At 37.4% G+C, this 22331-nt stretch overlaps 2 protein-coding genes across 2 annotated transcripts; both read right to left on the bottom strand.

Annotated features, from left to right (window-relative positions):
* Positions 1-135: 135 nt before the first annotated feature.
* LOC102784909 (cathepsin S-like) lies at positions 136-12517 on the bottom strand. The gene is made up of 8 exons (XM_087848413.1): positions 12392-12517; positions 9288-9400; positions 9036-9158; positions 6542-6694; positions 4810-5034; positions 3133-3298; positions 2851-2953; positions 136-1126 (listed from the first exon to the last, which is right to left on the bottom strand). The coding sequence occupies exons 1-8, from the start codon at positions 12408-12410 to the stop codon at positions 1027-1029; spliced, it is 1002 nt and encodes a 333-aa protein (XP_087704539.1). The 5' UTR covers positions 12411-12517; the 3' UTR covers positions 136-1026.
* Positions 12518-15421: 2904 nt separating this feature from the next.
* On the bottom strand, positions 15422-19424 carry LOC148100573 (cathepsin K-like). The gene is made up of 4 exons (XM_087848412.1): positions 19235-19424; positions 16619-16784; positions 16361-16469; positions 15422-16175 (listed from the first exon to the last, which is right to left on the bottom strand). The coding sequence occupies exons 1-4, from the start codon at positions 19307-19309 to the stop codon at positions 16076-16078; spliced, it is 450 nt and encodes a 149-aa protein (XP_087704538.1). The 5' UTR covers positions 19310-19424; the 3' UTR covers positions 15422-16075.
* Between the last annotated feature and the right edge of the window lie 2907 nt (positions 19425-22331).

Below are 22331 nucleotides of genomic sequence, written 5' to 3'. Positions count from 1 at the left end.
ACCTCCCATGTTTACATGTTTACATAAATACATATCCCCCTTTTGTCAGGTCTGTGATGGCAGACTGTGTGGAGAGTGGAGAGAGTGTGGACCCAAATGCAGACTAAAGAGACGGTACTGGACTGCAGTCAAAAATGAAAGTGAGCTTTTTATTTTTGACTGCACAAAATACAACCAAAGCAAAAGGGAGACTAAGATTAAATCAACAAAAACTAAACTGTGAAAAACAACTAAACACAAGGTACCTGGAACAAGAAAACCTGAGACTTGAAACAGGACGGATGATAAACATGACGAGGATCTGACGAGGGACAAAGGCAAACGAGAGGGAATGAAACAGAACTAACTAAAAGTAATTAAGAACCAGAAATCTAAATGATTAAACCAGGAAACTAAGTAATACCAGAAAAGGGCTAAGAAACATAAATCACTACCATCGTAAGAAAACAAGGCCAAAAGTCCAAAGACATAAACACTCAGTAACAGACACAGCACCATGACACCCTTAAATTTAAATATTATAATTCCGTGTTCATTATTTTGTGAATAAGGAACCAGATTTTTGGAAAATGTTTTATTTTTACATTGAGTCTGATTACATAATATAAGTGTCAACATCAACAACAAAGCAGCAGTACATGTTGTGTTGTGAATTCAATCTTAATCTCACTCATGTCATAAAATATACACTAGTCCAGCGCTAAACATCCAGCAAATTCACAACTTTTTACCACAGATATAGAAATATTTTTAATTAAACCTTGTAACTTTGAACAGATGTCTGTTCGGGTATACCAAAAATGTGTGTACTCACACACAGAGATACACACATTAGCATTTCGACAATGTCGCACGCCAAAGAAAGTCAGTGATAATGATTCCTCCTCAAGATATAATTTTTCAAGAGAAGCACCAAAAAGTGTTAGTTTGAAGCTGTAGTTTTTGAAGACTTAATAAAAAAAAGTCATAAATGATATATTCATTTATATTCACTTTGCAAGAGATTCATTTCAGTTCCCTCTGCAGTTACATGACGGGGTAGCAGGCATCCCGAGCAATGCCACACTGATCATTCTGGTTGCGTGCCATCCGGATGTATCCCTGATCTCCGAAGGAAGTTCCCCAGCTGGAGAGTACAAAATAAATAAATAAAATCTTCTGAGATAATGAATTATCAGCTAAATGTAATTAAATGTTTTAAAACTTCACATTTTGTTATTGATGTATTAAGTCGTTCTTATCTTGTTTTTTTGATGTTTTTATTAAAAAAGAAAACAAAAGAAGATAAAACCAGGTCCAGTGGATGATTAAATGCTTGTTCAGACTTCAGCAGCTGGTACATGTGTTTTTTCATCTTTGAATAAACATTAACAAAACTGTCTTTCTTCCTACTTTTACATTTTACATTTATGTTTAAGTATTAACAAAGGACAGGGATGTCATATGAGTGGATGTGTCCATTAGTTGAACCTCAGATGCATTTTTTTGTCCTTGTCGTGGAACACTTGACCAGCTCTTGATCTGCAAAGCCGGCAATAAGTTGGACTTGTTCCTGGTGGGTGATGGGCTTCGCCAGGGCAGCCCTTAGTCACCTATTCTGTTCATAATTTTTATGGACAGAATTCCTAGGCGTACCCAAGTGGCAGAGGGCTTTCACTTGGGTGGTCTCAGAATGTCATCTCTGCTTTTCGCAGATGATGTGGTTCTGTTGGCTTCATCGGGTGATGGCCTCCAGCTCGTCTTGGAACGGTTCGCAGCTGAGTGTGAAGCTTTGGGAATGAGAATCAGCACCTCCAAATCTGAGGAAATGGTCCTCAGCCAGGAAAAGGGTGGAGTGCCCACTCTGGGTCAGGGACGAGTTCTTGCCCCAAGTGGAGGAGTTCAAGTACTTGTTCACGACTGATGGGAAAAGGGAGTGGGAGATCGACAGATGGATTGGTGCTGCGGCTGAGTGATGCGGACGCTGTATCGGTCTGTTGTGGTAAAGAGAGAGCTGAGTGTAAAAGCAAAGCTCTCAATTTGCCGGTCAGTCTACGTCCCTACCCTCACCTATGGTCACTAGATGTGGGCAGTGACCGAAAGAACGAGATACAAGAGGCAGAAATGGGCTTCCTCCGAAGGGTGGCTAGCCTCCCTCTTATAGGGTGAGAAGTTCAGCCATCTGGGAGGGGCTCAGAGTAGAGCCGCTGCTCCTCCACAACAAAAGGAGCCAGTTGAGGTGGTTCGGGCATCTGACAAGGACGCTACCTGGGTGCCCCCCTGGGTGAGGTGTTCGGGGCATGTCCCACTGGGAGGAGGCCCTGGGGCAAACCCAGGACACTCTGGAGAGATTATATCTCTCGGCTGGCCTGGGAATACCTTGGTATTCCCCGGACAAGCTTCTCCGCTTAGGCTCCTGCCCCCATGACCCGGGAAAGAAGAAGATGGATGGTTGTCCCAACATTTGACAGCTATACTATTTTGAAATTGATTTTTTTCATGCATTACATAATTATAAAATGTAATTAAACTGAACTTTAATTTAGTTTAATGACTTCATCCATTTGACACACTGTTGACGAAAAATTACATTTTTTAAAACTATTTTTTTATCACTTTAAGATTACCACTAGTCCTGTCAGCAAAAACTGAACCCCTGAATAGGATGTAACAATCAGTTTTTGCGTGTTGATGATATGTACTTTTTTAAAAAGCCCTGACTTCTCTCTTTCACTTCTTATTTGTCTTCTAGAGTCCTCCAGAATGCACCACATTAGTGAACAGATGGTGGAAGACAATAGAAGCCCTGTCCATGAAATCACTTTGTATATAAAAGCCAGATTCAAGAGAAATCAGTGAAAGATGTCTCACCTGTTCTTTACGAGCCAGTAGTCTTGTCCATTCAGAGTGCCGTAGCCCACAGCTAACACAGCGTGATTCACATTCTGAGAGCATGATGGGTCATTATACACTCCTGAAATTATAAGACGAAATTATCAATCTCATTAAAAATTCCTAAGCAGCCATAAATAATTATTTCCAGGAAAACTGAACTCAAATTTGCCTTCTAAAAAACGAAAAAAACTCCTTCATCCTCCAAACATTTTAAAACAGTTTTTCCATTTACTTTGCATCTGATGAGGTGTATCTTACCACTCCTATACAAAATAAACGTGGGCCGCCTAGCATCAATTCCCACTGAAATGGGTCCAATGGTAGCAAGACTCTGCTTCAGAGCGTTCTCGTCCCCTTCAGGCAGACACTGGTAACTGGAGCAGTTGGCAGCACGGGTTGCTGGGTTGTAGTGGCACTGATCATCCTGAAGTTAAAGAAAAATATGTTAAAGGACCTGATGAAGTCAGGAAAGAACTTCATACACATTAAAAAATCTAAAAATATTCTTGTTTTACAACATACAGGGCTGCCCTAAGGCAGAATTGGAGAATTGGGAGGGGCACCAACAAATTGAAAATATAAGTTTCACTCCCATTCATTAACTAGGTTTTTGAATTCAGTTGAGTGGCCCATGGTGATGTGACACATAAATGATAGTTTGGCAAAGCTGTGATTATATGTGTGATTTTTTGATTATACACTCCACTTTGTTAAAATCACTCCTTTAGTCTTGTAGGCTCTCCGTTGATTGGACTGCATCTCACTTCTCAAAGGAATAAGTCAGTGGTGTCATAATTTGCACTTCAGGACAAAAATAAACCTAAAGACTGTTGCAAACTACATAGATAATGCTTGATATTTTTGGTCAGGGTAGTCACTGAGTATTTCACATTACAAAGTTCTTGTTTTGTTTTTGTTTTTTCATTTTTTTAAAATGTTCTTTTGGTTAAATTAAAAACATCGCCACCCCCGCGAGGCTGGAACAGTCTGTTGAAACGTCTCAGAACTGGCCTCCTCCACACAAACAACAGCGAACTACATAAAGCCTGGAGGACAAACATGTTGTCCGCTCCGATTAATTTATTGTTGCTCCAAAGAGACGTTAACAGCTGACCACAGACAAGTGTGAGTGTTGCTGTCTACAGCCTGAAGGATCGGACTCAACTTCTTGCTGGTGTTTATACACCCACCTAGGTGTCTCATACAGGGTTTTGCAAAGCTTGTGTTTAGAGTCCTGTGTTTAAATTTTTGTAAAAGTTTTGTAAAAGTTGGCTTGTTGGGAACAATAACTACAAAACAGAATATACTGATTTAAAATTATTTAAACTCTGTTATTAATTGAATATAATATAAAGACGGTATAAACCAGGATTACATTAGGATTTTATTAAAAACATAACATTTCTTAATTAAAAGTTACAAATAGTTTTTATTTCTACACACACATTTTAAACTAAGACATGTTTTTCTTTATATAATCATAATATAATCCTAGTTTATGTTCATCTTTATGAGCAAAAAATAACTTTGCTACTGTCTACTCCATTTTTGGTAAATAATGAATTTTGATATTTGGCCTTCTGTTAACGAAGAAGGAGGCACACTTTATTAATCCCATTGGAAATTAGTCCACTGCATTTAATCATTCACTCAGTGAAGCAGCCACCAATCCAGTGTCCGGGAATCGGTGTGTAGAGATGCTGAGGAAAGTACCTTTCTTAGGGGTGCTTGCTTCTCATATGTTTAATATTTGTACCTTCCCTACTAACCTGGAGATGGCTGATTAATGAAAGGAGGGTGACAGGGATTGTGATGAATTACTATTTTAACTGAGATTGTGTTTTTGCCTTGGAATTATCACTTAAATAAGTGCTGAATGTTCTTTTAGCACAGAAGTGTGCACATAAGGTCACACATGCATGTATGTTTACTTACATGTCCTGTATATGGGTATGAAGCATCAGAGTCAATTCCGTGGTTGTCGATGACATATTGGAAAGCTCGGTCTATGTAGCCTCCGTTGCAGCCTTCGTTACCATATTTGCCAGAACAATCCACCAGGTTTTGGGGACTGAGATCCACCAGCTTTCCTGTTGTCTTGGCTAACTGACCTTCCAGGGCCCCTGCAGCACTGAAGGCCCAGCAAGATCCACAAGCACCCTGAATTAAAACAAACAACTAATGTCATGCTCATATTCTTAAGTCTTCGGCTACGTCCACACATACCCGGGTATTTTTGAAAACACAGATTTTTCTATGCGTTTGCACCTTTCGTCCATACCTAAACGGCGTTTTTGGTCAATGAAAACGGAGATTTTTAAAAACTCCGGCCAGGGTGGATATTTTTGAAAACTCAGTTTTTGCATTTACGTGTGGACAGAAAAACTGAGAAAACGCAGCGTCAAAGGTGTGCGCATTTTTTGATGTCACACTGTGCACCACGTTATTGTTTCGGTGAAATGAATATCTACAATACTGTTACTGTTAATTGAACTCTGTGCAGTGTTTAAATGCTTACATATACACACACAGTTACTGTCCCTCCACACATACAACTGGGTTCTGCTTCTATGCCCCAGCTTTGTTTACTTTTCCCACGGAGGCTTCTAGACTTCTGATTGGCCAACATTTCTGCAGGTTAGGAATATAGTGCCACCTGTTGCTTTGGCATGTTCCTAGCAGCGTTTTCCTTCATTTCTGCCTTTACGTGTGGACGGGATTATTTTTTAAAACGAAAATGGAAAATCTCCGATTTCAAAAATACCCGTGTACGTGTGGACGTAGCCTTCCTCTAAATGTCCACTTTAAGAGCACAGAAGCACTTTTTATAACTCCAATTCCAAAAATATTGGACCGCTGTGTAAAATGTAAATACAAACAGAATGCAATGATTTTCAAATCCAATATTTCATTTATAGTAGAACATAAAAACTATTTCATACTATTTTATGTCAGATATTAGCTCATTCGGCATTTTGTGGTAGCAAACATTGTCTCAAAAAAATTTAGGCCACCGACAACCAAAGGCTGGGAAGGCTACAAAGAAACAGCTGGAAGAACACTTTGCAAATAATAAGGTTACTGGCAACAGGTCAGTGACATGATTGGGCATTAAAAACATTTTAGAGAGGCAGAGTTTGTCAGAAGTAAAGACTGTCAGGAGTTCACCAATTTTTTTCACCAAAACCTGCTTATATGAACTGTGACATTTTTTTTTAGAAGAATGTTCCTCAACATAAAATTGTAAAGACTTTGAACATCTCAATATCCTGTTATCTAATGATTTATTTTATAATCTTATCATATCATATAAAAAATTCAAAAATATAAATAAATAAATATGCACTGCTTTAAAACAGTGATGATTGCTATGTTCTAGTGTGAATACAGTACAGGTTTATGAGATTTGCAAATCATTGTGCTCTGTTTTTTTTTTTTTTTTTCAACAGTGTTACAGCTTTTTTGGGGTATAAAACTATGACACAACATAAAAAAAATAAACAAAAAAACCCCAGAGAACTTTCAGGGTTTAGTAAACGAGAGGCAGTCATCTTCTTCGTAGTAGTAAAAGTGAATATGGTGAAATTCTTCTCGTGCAAACATTGAACTGATTCTTCTCAGCAGCACTAATACACAAACCCTGATTTAAATGACCTCTTTTTTTTACCTGCATCTTGACACTGGTGACATAACCCTTCTCTCTCCAGTCCACAGTGTCTGGTATGCCAGAGCCTGATGCCCCTGCAAAGGGAGATGGCGCCCTCTGGATGTCAGTAGGAGGAGTGAGACTGGCATAAAACTGCAGGATCTCTTCTTCTGTCTATGAGGAAAAACACAAATTGTGGAATGAGACACAAATATCTGTTACAATCAGCCTTTTCTGTCTGAATGCAGAAATTCCAGTTCATTTAATGGATGTAGGATTATTTTGACAGTTTTTTGATGTTGCTTTCAATTAAATAATAAAAAACACTTGACATTTTTAAGTCATGAAAATGCTATATTATTATTCAAGTTTTTGTTGATTTTTGCTACAATCATTTTATATGTTCCCCAATTTTAAAATATTTCCCTCAAAGTAATCATAAGTATTAATTATTTGTTGATTGTAGATAACCTCTCCAGGACAATAAGAGCCTTTTTAATATTGACAGAATGGAGAGAGCAGTCAAAAAAGAGAACAGTTTCAGTTTGTTGCTCCTGCTGTTGCATGAGATCATATGTAAACAAATAACTACCATTTCAGATTTTCATGAGCACATATTAAAAAAATGCCCTGATAACACTCTTGACAGTATGCAAAGTAAAACCAATGTGTTAAAAAAGGTAAACATGTTTCACTGTCCACTTTATATACAGTAATCTGTGTCTGTCCTTTTCAACTCTGAGAGGAATCTTTTGTTTCTTTTGGTATAGATGAAGTCAATAAATAAACAGAATGGACTCAGTTCTGTCTGAATGCTCAAAAACATTCTCCAACATAGACTAAGGCAGTGGTTCCCAAACCTTTTTTGCTGGGCCCCCCTTGTTTTACAAGAAAAATGTTCGCGCGCCCCCCCCGCCCCCCCTCGCGCGCGCGCATGCACGCACGTACGAACACATCCTCCAACCACACACACCCATATTTTGCTCCATTGCGGTTTATTTCACACCTCAAACATTTAGTAAACAATTAAGCAAATACAAGTAATCTGCAATAAATTACAGGTAGTAAGAAAATAAACTACTAAGTCTTTTACGCTACGTCCACACCTACACGGGTATTTTTGAAAACGCAGCTGTTTCATCCACACGTAAACGGCGTTTCGAATCACTCTGCAAAATGGGTTCAAAAACATAACCTGTTGGATGCTGTTTGTCCGTGATTTGAACCGGGGGAACAAATTGTGGCAGGATCAGCCTGATGTTATTTGTATCCCGCTGTAACTTTACTGTATAAAGAGCTAGCATCTCCAAAATGTCAGGAGTAGTTAGTCATTACAACAAGTGTTTGTGAACTACAAATCAAGAATGTGGGATACTGTTTGTCCGTGATTTAAACAGCCCAGCGCTGCTCCCAACAAAGGGAAAACCAATCCTGCAGGGTGACCTACCTCGGCACTTGTGCAGGTAAAACCAAAGGGAAGATGTGCTTCACCATATTTTCTAGTCTTTGGCTTAGAATGAAGTTGGTTTGGAAACATATTCAGCTATGCTTCATCTCCTGCTTTGCGTTTGTGTGGGCGCCCGTGCTAGCAGTGTCCAAGCGTTGTTGTTGGTTTTTTTTTTTCCCTTTTCATGCCGCGCCCCCCCTGCAATGGCTCTGCGCCCCCCCTAGGGGGCGGGCCCCACACTTTGGGAACGTCTGGACTAAGGTGAAGCAGGTCACTGACCAGACAACGGTTGAGATTCCAGTATGCAGTCTGAGTGCTTTGGTTATTCATTAAGTTGGCTCAGGAATATACTGTAGGGTTTTGACTGGAGAATAGATCCTAGTCAGCCTGATGATTATTTGAGCTAAGAGGAGAAATCATCTCATTACTCCAGTCAAGTCTCAAAGGCCAGAACCAAAACTCTGCAGCTAATCAGGAAAGAAAGGTTAGAAGAGCCAAAGGGTTAAAGGGTTAAAGGTAAAGCTTGGTGCTTTACCAGTTAATGTTGCTAATTTACATTCTGCAGAAAGTTAAAGCAAAGGTACCATCATTTATTTTTTGAATATTTGATAGTTTTTTTAAACTCAGTTTAAGTGTTACCACAGCATATTGAAATGTTATGAATGCTAACTGAATAAATTAAGACACCTGAGATAAAGTTAGTAATGTGAAACTATACATTTGTGCCCCAACATATGTTTAATATTAGCCTGCTTGACTTGTATTTGTTTTTGTTAGAGGTATCTAACATGCATCAATTGATAAAGCACCCAAAAGACACTAAATATAAAATATGAAGACACTGAAACATGAAAACTGACACGGAACATAAAGACAGAGAAAGTTGAACTCAGAAAACAAAAATAGGGAAACCAGAAACAACAGTAATCTATCATCTATTCATAGCTACTCTTCAAGACAGATCAGCTTTAATCCTGTTGACCTTTTCAACATCATTAATACAATCACCATTAATGAATAAAAATTATCATAAATCAAAAACATTAATGAAGCAAGAGAGTGTCTCACCAGGTCTCCCATGTGATTCATGCCCAGTTCATAGGTGTGAAGTCCCATTGAGGCCTCCAGGTTGTGCACGGTAATCATCTTCAGGTTATTCTCCCACAGCTCCCGGCGGTGAGCATCCTCCACCTCACATAAAGAAAGAGCAGATGAGGTGAAAATGCTGTATAAGTTAATTATAAGCCTTGTGCAGAGTTTGTACATACAAATATAACACTTTAAAAAAATATTTATTACTACTTTTTGTCACATACATACATTTTTGTAGCTCTTCCCATGTGTCTTCTTCCACAGCTCCCAGTGGGCATCCAGTGTGGATTCAAACATGGCTGCTGCCCCGGCACACAGGGAGATGAGCAGCAACAGCAGGCCTGCAAACATAGACGATGACACGAGAAGACAGGATGTCACCTGACTTTTGATGAGACTGATGCTCACTAACACACTGAGAAAACAACCTGCCTGGCAAAGAGCTCAAGTTTCCAGTCAGAAACAGACCTTAGTTTCATAAAAACCACACATAAAGACTCTGGCATGACACAGGCCAAAATATTTTCAGTGCTGTTTTACATACTGACAAAAAGAAAACAACAAAAAGATGGAGATAGGCGTTTAGCAACTCTAAAGGGTCTAAAGAGGCCACAATTATTTTTCTAGATACATCCATGGTTATTTTTCCCAAATGAAAAGGCTTTTCCCCCCCACAAGTTTACTGTCTCTAATTCTCAGAATGGGGACAAAACACAATTGTAAATATTGGTTTACGTCACGTAAATCTAAACCAAATTGATCTAGGTCACCTCTGCGTCTCAGAAACAGGGCATAAACATATCAGCATGTACTAGAATCAACAAAAAGGTCTCAAAATATAAAAAGGGAGAGTGTTGTGGATAGTTTTGTGTTGTGTGTCAGAACAATGAGGCGACTGCTGTCTCCAGGTAGACAAAGGAGTGATACACCTGCTGCTGTCAGACCTGCAGGTATCAGGCTGTGATGTTCTCCTTTATAGTAGACAGAAACTATTTTTTTGGAGTGGCACAAATAATTTGTGTGGCATCTTATTGAATGCAGAACAGCTGATTGTTCTGTAAATAGTTTGAAATGGTTATTTAAAAAATCAAGGTAAAAGGTAAATGGATGCAAATAACTTTGTTGTTTGCAAAACTTGTGCGTAGGATTTTAAAATTGACAATTTATATTTGCATTTAAAGTTATGAAATATGATTCATTAAACATGTTTGTGGTTGTTACAGTAAAAAATATAACCTTTTCTACTCTGATTTTATGTTTTTTGTCTGATTTTAGATCAATTGTGTTAATACAGTATGTAAAAAATGAAAACATGATTGTAAATTCAGACACGTGAGGTTGTGCTGAAAAGGATGACACCAAACAAGGCAAAGTAAATAGTTTTTAAAGGTGAAATGTGGAGGGAAAATCAAAAGTAGTTAAAAATGGCCAATTATATCCTGGACCCCAGAGGGTTAAACTTTTTTTTTTTTTAAATTAACGCAATAGTTACTTTTCAAGTATTTAATTACTTTTAGAATATTGTAACTCAGTTACTAACTCAGTTACTTTTTTGAAGAAGTAACTAGTAACTATAATTAATTGCTTTTTCAAAGTAACTTGCCCAACACTCGAAAGGTATAGTAATCACCCACAATTTTCAGTTGTGGATGATAAAGGATTCAGACCTATATGACAGAGAATGTGGATCTTTTGGTTTTGCATATTTTAATCTAGATTTAATTGTGTTGTGGTTTGTGGTGTTTTGTGTTGTTTCACAAAACACCACAGCTGAAAGTTTAAATAGTTAAAAGTTGAAATGTAAATAGTTGTTTTTTTGCATTGTATGATTTATTTATTACATTTTATGTGGAGTGAATAAATAAAAGTATATTTACGGTGGCCCCTAGACACAAAACACGTGCAAACTCCAAAACACAACAGAAGTGCTCCAGGATGCTAGGGGCAGTGTTGAGCTTTTGTCACCTAGTAGCTACACATGCCAAGAAGTACCAACGACTGGATTTGGTGTGTGGTAGTAACAGGTAAATGAACTTTTTTTTTTTAATTATTTGAATATATATGAGTGCTTGTGTATAAATACACAAACAATACACATACTTTCAACTGTGTAATTTAAGTGATCTGGTATCTCTGTTTTGGAAGTTCAGTTAACGCTAGAAATGTGTTTTGGAGTTTGTAAATGCTTCAGAGTTTTTAGTGCTTTTTGGAGTTTATACAAGCTTTGTCTCTAGGGGTCACCTTATATATTTATATGTAAACATATAAATAAATAAAACCACGTTTTTTTACATTAGTAATTTCTTTTGTGCATAATTTTATATTGTTGTTGATAATAAATTAATTAAAGCAACAAAACAACCTGAAGACTCGGTTGGGAGCTGAAAGAGTCGGCTTTTTTTAGTGAGGCGAGCCGAAAGAGCCGGTTCTCTAAAAAGAGCCGGAATTCTCATCACTAATACCAAAAGTTACTTTTTAAAAAAAACAACTTTTTGCACAGATCACTGTGTCTTTAGGGTCTCTGTGTTAAGAAAAGTCTCAAGTATCACTTCCACATATTTAAGGCTGTGCAAAATTTTCAAAATGACGCCACAGTCACAAGACCTGAAGTGAAACTTATGAACAAGCAAAAAGTACAGCTATGAATATGAAGCTCCACCCGTTATACCTGGTACAGTTCTCAACTGGGAAGAGGACCCTCTTCAAACAATACACACAATACCCTCAGTGTATAACCTAAATGTAATATGATATATATATAATATTTTTTAACCAGAATTTATAACTCACCAGGCTTCTCATACTAATTTATGCGATTTAAAGCAATTTAAGTAAGCCATCTACTCAGTTTGTACTTGGACTTTTACCCAAAAGTGACTTTGACTGGCTCTTTTTTCCGCTTCGTTTTGTTGCGAGTTTCATAAATACAAATACAAAAACGAAGAACTACGGTTTTATATTACTTTTAAATTGTTTTACTAAACAAATGTTACAGCGTAGTTGTACAACACAGCCTTCATTTCTATGGTGTAATTACATAAGAATATACTAAAAATACACCGAGTGTGTTTGGATATTTTCTTTTTCGACAATTATTAAACATTATAGACACACTTTACTTCACTGTGATGACATTATAACAAGGTTACAGTGTATTTCTATCGTTGAACACACCTGCAGCCTGAACAAAGAAAAGTCTTTGACTTTGACTACAAAAACGAAAGTAAAAGCAAACTGAAACATCAAGCGTTTTATGTCCCCCTTTTTGTTTTACCAGCCATTAATATCTCTACTAAAGCTATTAAAGTCTTGCTGGAAAGTGTTTCACTTGCCTTGATTAGTCGGACTCATCTTTGCTGCGCGGAAACCCAGTCTGACTGCGTTTCCTTGTTGCTATTATTTAAGAGCAAAGTGTCACATGTTCTCTCGCAGTTCTTCCTCTTTCGAAAGTAAAAGCTACACCGTTTGCCTCACAGTGCAGGAAAGGAATGCATAAGACATAAAACAGAAGGTAAACAAAAAATACTTATTCAGAGGTTTTCTCAAAAATTGAACCACACAATTGCACATTTTCGGAAAGTATGACAAGTACACACACTCAGCATTTTATTGCACATTAAAAGTGTCTTGCTTCCCACATTTAGCCTTTTCATTACACCCTAGGAGCAATCAAGTTTTTTGTTTTAGTTTTTTCAAGTTTTTTTTTTCCAGATTGGGATTTGCTCGTTATTATTTTATGTTTCAGTTTAGCTTCTTATTAGATTGAGAGTTGTGTTTCTGTTTTATATTAGTATGGCAGAGGCAAGATTAAAGTTCAGAATAAACACAACAGAAGCACATCGCTTTGTCAAAGAAGGTATCTCACAGTCATGTTTCATATGTCAGAATTCCTTTCTTGAAATTACAAATTCGACCAAGCTGACAAAGTTATTTCCAACAATATTTCCTTTGTGTTTTCATTTGATCTCAGTGATTAATATTCTAATATTCTATATATTCCATTGCCTTGGAATGGCATAAAATCATAATTTTAGCTGTAGCTACCCATATTAACCTTGCTATAAGACTATAATGTGTGCAAATGACAGTTTTCTCTGAGGGTTAGAAATATGGAAAACTTGGAGAATGGAAAATGATATTATGGGAATCCACTTATTACAATTTTATATTTAAGTCACTGAAAAATAATCAGAAAGGTCAGAAAGGTCATTAAAAATCTAGGAAATTCATTCTTCAGTTTCTGGAATAAGTGGTTCTGGACAGAACTGAAGGTCAAAATAAATATTTGACCTGTCAGCTGTAAATGAAAGATCATGAGGTCAGTATGTTTTCAGGCAGTCTGCTGTTGGATGAACACAGAAAACTGAAAGAGGAACAAACCAAATCATGCATTTCAGTCATGAACATATAAGTTCAAGCGATGGTTTCATGGCACTACATGCTTTTATAGAGTAATTCAGCACCATATAAATAATAATCATTAATGCAAACTCCTTGTGGTGCCAACTATGGCCAAACAAATACAAACGTCACTCGTTTTCCTACATGAACATAGTCATGGGGGTTAGTGTTGGAGTGATGGTGTTCCTTACTTCAAAAAATTTAGAAATATTGCACATTTAGTAGAATAATTAAATTATAAATATAAATACAACAGCCACTTTATATACCTGTTAAACCACTCATTAAAACAATGACTGATTATCAGCCAGTCCAATGGCAGCCACTCACTGCATTTAGGCACATAGACAGGCCAAGACAACCTGCGGAAGTTCAAAATTTGAAAATATCCATTGATATCATAGGAAGGAAACAGTAACTAAAAAAAAATCAGTAATTATAACCAAGGTGTGTCGAAAAGTCTTCCAAATCTTTGGATCCACAACATGTCAAACCTTGACGCAGCTGTTATGGCCCGTCTAGGGGCGGCCAGACAACAACATAAGGGTGAGCCATCTTCATCAGAGCCAAGCAGCCACATCACACAATTGGTAAAGTTTGATAATGATTTATTTACAATATATTGATTTGTTAGATTATTTGACACAGACAATGAGCTGATTATAGCTTTGGGGTGGACCTAACGCCAAAACAACAAACAAAAGGAGCCTATATCGAGTATTTACCAAACTTACCTAATCAAAAGAATCAAACCAAATGACAGCAACTTGCCTCACTAACTACAAAAAACAGGTGAAAACCATCATCAAACAAAAAATATTGTTCAGTACGATGGGTCCCAGTTTCTGCTGCCTCATTCAGATGGTCGGGTCAGAATTTGACTTAAACAACATGAAAAAATGGATTCAATCTGCCTTCTATCAACGGTTCAACCAAGTAGTGTTGTAATGGTGTGGGAGATGTTTCCACTTTGTACCGCTGAGCAAGTGCCACAGCCTTTTAAGTTCTAAAAGCAAAAGGGGATCCAACCAATTATTAAGTGCACCCAATAAGTATTACAGTGAATGTATGAACTGTAACTGTAACTATTTGTGTTACTGTGTTTCAGATACTAACCCCAAGTTGCTCTCCGATGCATCCATCAGAGTATGAATGCACTAAATATAGAGACAGTGCTTGTGAGAATGGGTGTGATTGGGTGAATGTGGCATGTTGTATACAGCACTTTGAGTACTCTGGGAGAGTAGAAAAGCACTATATAAGAATCAGTCCATTTACCATTTACCATGTGGGCACAAAGAAACCAAATGAAGCCCTGGCTTCGATTACAACAGTGTTTAAAACTGACATGATTTAATTTAATTTGATTTTATTTATATAGCGCCAAATCACAACAACAGTCGCCTTAAGGTGCTTTATATTCTAAGGTAGATCCTACAATATTACATACAGAGAAAAACCCAACAATCATATGACCCCCTATGAGCAAGCACGTTGGCGACAGTGGGAAGGAAAAACTGCCTATTAACAGGAAGAAACCTCCAGCAGAACCAGGCTCAGGGAGGGGCGGCCATCTACTTCAACCGGTTGGGGTGATAGAAGGAAAGAACATGATTTCAGTGTAAGCTGCCAGTATTATCCAACATGATCTGACAGCAGCTCATTTACAGTTTTATAGAATGTGAGGCTGTTTAGAAAATCTGGAAATGTAACACACAGGGTTTGAGTATATCATATGATTATAGTTTATGATGTTGTAGTGTATCATTAAATTATTGTACAGTTAAATCCTTTCATCTGACTTACTTTAGTGCCCACATGATGTAGAACCATTGGAAATTATTTTTGAGTGGATATCCTGATCCTTACATCACTTATTTCCATATTTGTTTGTGTTTTTGTGTGATGACATAAAAAAAAAATCCAAATGAGGCATTAAAATTCAAAACAAACTGTTTATCCAATTTCATAGAAAACATCTGTTTACAATGTAATCATTGGAAAAGTGCAGAACAGAATGACAAGTCCTTGTGATCACAAGAGAAAATAGTTTTATAGATTCATAGGAACTCACACTACCAGCAGGAAAGGAGTAGCTCCCATTGCACAGCAATGTTTCCTGTCTTTTTTCACACAGAAAGCAAGTAAAAGTAGGGACTGAAACTATCACTGACTACCAGGCAAATACTGTAAAAAGAAAAAGTATGTTGTGTCATGTAGATATGTAGATTTAACATGCGACTTCAGCATAAAACAAGCCTGTGCTCTGGATTAGACTTATTCAACCAACAGCATGCTCTGAAGTTACAATAAACTGTATGTGTTTCTTTATTAACCAGAGCACAGCAGAGGTCTGCAGGCATGAGATAACTCCAGGATTTAAAAGTGTTTTTTAAACCCTTTTTAAGTGTAAGACTCAAAACATTTTTTGCCTGTTTTCAGTGAACCTGTTCGGTAACTCCAAATTCCATTTCCTGTTAGAAAAGACTGTAAACAAACATATTGTACTGTAGTGGTTGCAGATGTGTTGAAATGAACATTTACTCTGAACATTTCCAAGTGTATATTCGTCTTATAGTAGTCTAAGCAAAGCCCGTTCATTTTCCCTAATCTGTTCACAAGATGGGGTAGCTAGCGAGGTTGGTGATGCCGCAGAGGTTGCCACGGTTACGTGCCATCAGGATGTATCCCTTGTTGCCCCATTCCTCACCCCAGCTGTGAAGAAAAGACAAAAGATGGAGTCAAGATGGAACGACGGAGACAATGAAATATCGCCAGGAGTCAAACAGCATTTCAGCTTATCATTTTGACAGATGACATGAAAACAACAACCAACCAACACTTAATTTTAGTGCACATTTGAGCCACCTGATGCCATTCAGACAAGTGACATGTCCCACCTGTTCTTGACAATCCAGTACTTCTTCCCCTTGGTGTTCACTCCATAGCCTACTGCCAGTACGGCATGATTGACGTCATCTTTGTTACAGTTGGGATCATAGTAAACACCTGGGTTCACAACAGAGAGAGAGAGAGAGAAAAGAGTGAGCTGCATTAGTGAACAGTGCATAAACTATGTACCTTGCACACTTTTTAATGTTGAATATAACCAGAAAGTTGTTGATGTGTTATGTTTAAGAGAAGAGAAGCTCACTGACCATGCTTGTAGAACTGGAAGCTGCTCTGTTGTGCATCGATGCCCACAGACACTGGACCAACTTTGTAGAGTGCAACAGCCAGCGCGCGCTCATTACCCACTGGGATCTCCTTGTAGCCTTTGCACTGGGCTGCCATGCCTGATGCATTGTAGTGGCAGGTCTGATCCTGCAGGCAAGACAAAGGAGGAGAAAATGCTAAAACAGTTTGTTGCCGATTTTTAAAGTGTCAATTCTTGATATTTAAGATTTTCAACTTCTACTGTGTGTCAGTGTAACACTGATGAAGCGCTAATGAATTGATACATGCTAGGTATTAAGTGAAATATTGTGTTATTATTAGTCAAAAGATTTAGGAATTGCTACTGGAGCTGATGGGCAGTAACTAATAAATACACACACACACCACACAAAATGCTTTTGCAGGTACCATGTATTTAACCAAAACCAAAGGAAAATAACAAGGAAAGAAAAGGGAAAACTTAAATAAGCACTCCCGCTGCAGCGATGCAATTAATCAAAAAACCCAATTGGGGTGTATAAAGACAATTAAATAATCCTATACCTTTTATCAAGCAATATAGATTCTCAAATCAACAAAAAATGTTCCCCCACAAATAACACACATCAACATCAAAAACACTGATCCACTCTGAAAAGGAGAAAGTCCATGAATTTTATCTATGAATTTTATTTATGAAGTGTCCATTAGAGATATCCAAGCACTATTGTCCATAAACGGGGGAATGGTGTGTATGAATGTGGAAATCAGTGTGATTGGATAATCTTTGATAACTTCCTACCAGACCAGTGGAAGTGAAAGCTTCAATGCAGAACCACTCCTGCTCCAAGCTGGCCATTCTTTTTTAAACCCAAAAAGGGTCACCTGGCCTGCATCAAATAAACATGGCCAATAAGAAAATCACAAGAATATGAAAATATCAGCCAGTTGAGCTAAATACATTAAGTTATTCTTGTTCCTGTGTACACAATTTATACATAGATAAATAAATAATTAAATAAACAGCATATTTTATCAATAACAATTTAACAAAAAAAAGTTCAACTACTATATACAGATTGTACAGCTTCAAAACATTTGTTATCCAACAAATATTAGTCAACTCAAAACAATCCAATTAGCGTCAGCTGCTAGCACCACAACAGTCCAAAGTTCAAACTCACCAATTCCGTGTATGACAACACTATGCGGCTCTTGCTCACAGTAGTCGGTGTCTAAGTCACATAAGGTTATAGTGGTTGTTAAAAAAATGCATTCGAACTGGAAAGCAAGTGTTTGCCAATACGAACCTCCAGTAACAGCTCTGTCAACTTCCTTGCCTCCACGCATCTGACCGGAGGAAGCCGGGACACGCTTTTGAGCAAAAAATTAAAAAACAAAACAAAAAAAAAACCGCCCTTTTGTGTTGGTGGAAAAATGTACCATGTCGACCAATCAAAAAGATGATATGGCAACATGACATTTGGTTGTTTAGGAGAAGTTTTAGGAGTGACGGCGAGAGAGAGAGAGAGAGAGAGAGAGAGAGAGAAAGAGAGAGTGAGTACATACATATTGAATGCAGAACACCTGATTGTTATATAAATAGTTTGAAATGGTTATGAAAAAAAAGAGGGTAAAATGTAAATAGCTGCAAATAACTTTGTTGTTTGAAAAGATTTGTGCATATAACTTTAAAATTGACAATTTATATTTGCATTTAAAGTTATGAAATATGATTCTATAAACATGTTTGCGATTGTTAAAAAATATAACTTTTTCATTTCGGATTTTATGTTTTTTGTCTGATTTAGATCAATTTTATGTCAAAATGAAAGCATAACTGTAAATTCAGAAACGTGAGGTTGTGCTGAAAAGAATGATACCAAACAAGGCAAAGTACATAGTTTTTTAAAGGTTAAATGTAGAGGTAAAATCAAAAGTGGTTAAAAATGGCCAATTATACACTGGAGCCCAGAGGGTTAAACTTTTTTTTTAAAGTAACGCAATAGTTATTTTTCAAGTAATTAATTACTTTTAGAATCTTGTAACTCAGTTACTAACTCAGTTACTTTTTTGAAGAAGTAACTAGTAACTATAATTAATTACTTTTTCAAAGTAACTTGCCCAACACTGATTTTAATCCAATGGTTATTACAGATTAACAGACAATAAAAACAAATTAATAATTGTAGTATAAATTAATAATCAAAATACCTTCTATGCACGTTTTGGTACCTTGTGACTCTTCTGTCACAAGAGTCACAAGGTACCACTGATTACTGGGTATTATTTATAACAACTAGGTTTTTGTGAAAAGTCTGCAAAGCTTCTTTGTAAGAGTGCTTCTAGCTTCTTCTAGCTTATCTTAAGTACTGGAAGATAATTTAAAAAAGAACAAACACCAACTACACTATACTTGTTTATTACTTGGAAAAAAACTGCCCGACTGCTTTAGACCATCTTGCCTTTATGTGTTCAAGCACCCAGTGATATTAAAATATAAGTGCTTAGTTTATAGAGAATGTGGCACTCACTACATAAAATGAACTGAAGTGAAAGGCTCTGATTAATAAGCTACTTCAAGTTTAGTTGTGTGTTTGGCAGACTGGGTTGCTCACCTGTCCAACATATGGGTAGGACGCTTCAGAGTCAATACCTCCATTTTCATTCACATACTGGAAGGCATTGGTCATGTAGCCTCCTCCACAGCCATCGTTCTGTGTAACACAGTCCACCAGGTTCTGAGGACTGAGGTCAACGAGCTGCCCGATCTGCTTGGCCAACTGCCCCTCAAGGGCCCCGGCAGAGCTAAAGGCCCAGCAGGAGCCACAGGAGCCCTGTCAGGGGTCAAAGAAAGACTGGTGAGTAAGAGGTTTAGTTTGTTATGTACATACCACTGTGACTGGACTGTGGCTGACAACAGTAAGAGGAAACTAAGCCGACATGGAAGCTATATTCAACAGAAATGTAAGAAACCCAGACCAGAGTTGGTAGGAAACAGGAATAAATGTGCACATTGTAAGGAAATAAAAACCCAGCTGTTCTGATAGGCATTATTGTTTAAGCAAGCCACTTGCAGAGAGCCTGTTTTTTTCATCAAGATTTATCATATTAAAGAGAATCAAGTTAAACAGATTAAATCAACATAACAGTAAATGCTGTATCTTCTCCTGTCTATCCACTGGGAGGCAGACTGTGACCGCATTGACAAAGAAAGAAAGCCATTTCTGTTTGCTGATCGAAATTCTGTAACTGCTGTGAATTTGGGTTGTAAATAGAATCAGCTGCTGGGCAGTTTGTGGTGTTCAGTAATGTTGAAACAGTGTTAATGACACACAGTGAGAAATGGGCTTTTTTACAGGTCTGGACTGACACATCCAGCGCTAATGAATCACTGACACCGCCATCGTGTTTGGCTTTCACCCAGGAAATAGGGACTTGCTGTAATATAGATGAACGTTTATGTTCAATTTAAATTAAAAGGTTATTCTTGTTAACATGTGTTGGGTGTAACTAATGCTTCTGTGCCTGAAAAGAAACAGATTCCTTTCCTGCACGTTATGAACAACCTCCCTGGATGAGTGCATGATGTAATAACACTAGGTTAATGCTTATAGCTCTGAAACGCTCACATGTCCACATACATTTGGCTTTAAAGTGCGTCTAGAAGTAGAAGGACCCATTTCAATCTTATTCCCTATTCAGAAGAACAATTAATAGCTTAGTATTATCTTTTTTTTTTGGCCTTCATTTTGAAATATCTGAGTTTTCGCACCTCTAATGCTCCACCTCACTCTGTTGCTTAGAGATGCCCCAATTAAAAACGTTGTAAATCTGAAATCAGATCGCTGAATGTTTTTTGTGGCTTTGAGCTCAGCGATAACAGAAATTTGCCTGAAACGAAGAAAACATCAGAAACAGAATTCGGTCATCATAAAAGGAGCTCAGGATGAAGCAGCAGAGCTGTTAGTATGCAGAGACTGCAACCAGTCTGCTGCATAATTCATGAACCAAAGGAACCAAAGCGGCTAAAAAAAAAAAAAAATCCTGTTTATGGCTGTGTGTTCAAATACATCCGCCAGGGGGAGACAACGTAACACACAATCCCTCAAAGACTGTATGTTTTACTAATTTATATTATCTGGCCTGTAAATGGCCTGTATTTGTATAGCACTTTACTAGTTCCCAAGGACCCAAAAGCGCTTTACACATTCAGTCATCCAAACTGTTGAAATACATTCATACAAATATGTTCACCAATTCCATTGCTTTCAGTGTGCATCTGAGCACTAAGTGGGACTGGTTACATCTTTAAATGTTTAAATAAATGCTGCAAAGATTCAAGCTTTTTTCCAAGTTTTTCTGAATCTTTTTTTTCGAGTTTACAGTAAAAAAAAATCTTCACAAATTGTGATTTACATTCAGTCTTTTCAATTTTACACAGGTGTTTGGATGTTACACTCTGGAAATGGAAGGAAGATGAGTGTTATTAACCCTCTGTGGTCCACGGACACGCTGCACCTCCAAATCACATGACTATTTTAAGCTGACATAGCAAAAAGCTGAGATTAAAGTCAGAATTCTGACTTTTTCATCAAAATTATTTTTTTTCAGAATTCTGAGAAAAATGTCAGAATTCTGACTTTAATCTCAGAATTCTGACTTTTTTCTGAGAATTCAGGAAAAGAAGAAAAAAAAAGACGTGCCCACTTTGTTTTTTCCCCAGTGGCCCTAATCCTCTTCCGTAAAGTAGAAATTAATAAGATCCATACAAAAAGCTTTAAACGGGAAAGAGCTGAGGGAAATATCTGACTGAGTCTAACTTTCCCCAGCTTGACTCGACCCACCATGCTTTATTGTGCCATTCTTGTCCATGCTCAGTCCAGCTCTGAGGTCTTTACACTGCCTGGCTGTCCATCAGAGGATAGACTTTAAAGTTCTGATGCTGGTCTATAAAGCTCTGAATGGTTTAGTACCAAAATACATCCGTGACCTCCTAACCCACTATGAACCTTCCAGATCCCTCAGGTCGTCTGGATCGGGGTTTTTTTATCAGTTCCCAGAGTCAGAACCAGCCACGGAGAAGCTGCATTCGGCTTTTATGCTCCTTATATCTGGAACAAACTCCCAGAAAGCCTCAGATCAGCTGAAACACTCAGTTTACTTAAATCCAGGTTGAAGACTCACCTATTTTCAGCTGCATTTGAGTAAAACACCAAATCCACACTTTTAAGCTTAAATTTCAAAATTTACATTTTAACTACTGATTTTATCTGCTGTTTTTTGTAAATCAATTTTAAATCAGGCTTTTTATTTGTTTTTGTTTTTTAATGTCTCTGTAAACTACTTTGGATCACCTTGTTGTTGAATTGTGCTATATAAATAAACTTGCCTTGCCTTGCCTTACTAATGAATGTGGCTAACCAACTATAGGCTTTAAAAAAAGATATACAAAACTTTAAACGTCAATCATGGTGGGACATTTTGTATCAACAACTAAAGAAAATCCCTTTGAATACCTCATGTGAAAATTGTTTGTTGTGATGTTGCACTAAAAAAATTAAAAATGACTCATTTGTAACCCAACACTGCAGTCTGTTGACTTTATTCTGACCTTGTTCAAGGTGTTAGCAGGAAAGATGTGTGGGTTTTAAGGACCAACTCCAGCACCAGTAGCTGCTCTGAAATCTGATTTATTTTTTATTTTATCAAAAA

This window comes from Neolamprologus brichardi, chromosome 11, assembly GCF_056152115.1.
Source record: "Neolamprologus brichardi isolate AB-2024 chromosome 11, ASM5615211v1, whole genome shotgun sequence".
In the NCBI taxonomy this organism is placed as follows: domain Eukaryota; kingdom Metazoa; phylum Chordata; class Actinopteri; order Cichliformes; family Cichlidae; genus Neolamprologus; species Neolamprologus brichardi.
The sequence above is the reverse complement of the archived record's forward strand: the minus strand, read 5'-3'. Positions and strand labels throughout refer to the sequence as shown.

Coding starts and splice junctions, on each gene's coding strand:
- LOC102784909 (XM_087848413.1), bottom strand. Junction 3,299..4,809: donor CATACCCATATACAGGACAT/GTAAGTAAACAT, acceptor CTTTAACTTCAG/GATGATCAGTGCCACTACAA. Junction 2,954..3,132: donor GTTTATTTTGTATAGGAGTG/GTAAGATACACC, acceptor TTATAATTTCAG/GAGTGTATAATGACCCATCA.
- LOC148100573 (XM_087848412.1), bottom strand. CDS start 19,309: ATGACCAATGCCTTCCAGTATGTGAATGAAAATGGAGGTATTGACTCT. Junction 16,785..19,234: donor CCTACCCATATGTTGGACAG/GTGAGCAACCCA, acceptor TCTTGCCTGCAG/GATCAGACCTGCCACTACAA. Junction 16,470..16,618: donor CTTCCAGTTCTACAAGCATG/GTCAGTGAGCTT, acceptor TTGTGAACCCAG/GTGTTTACTATGATCCCAAC.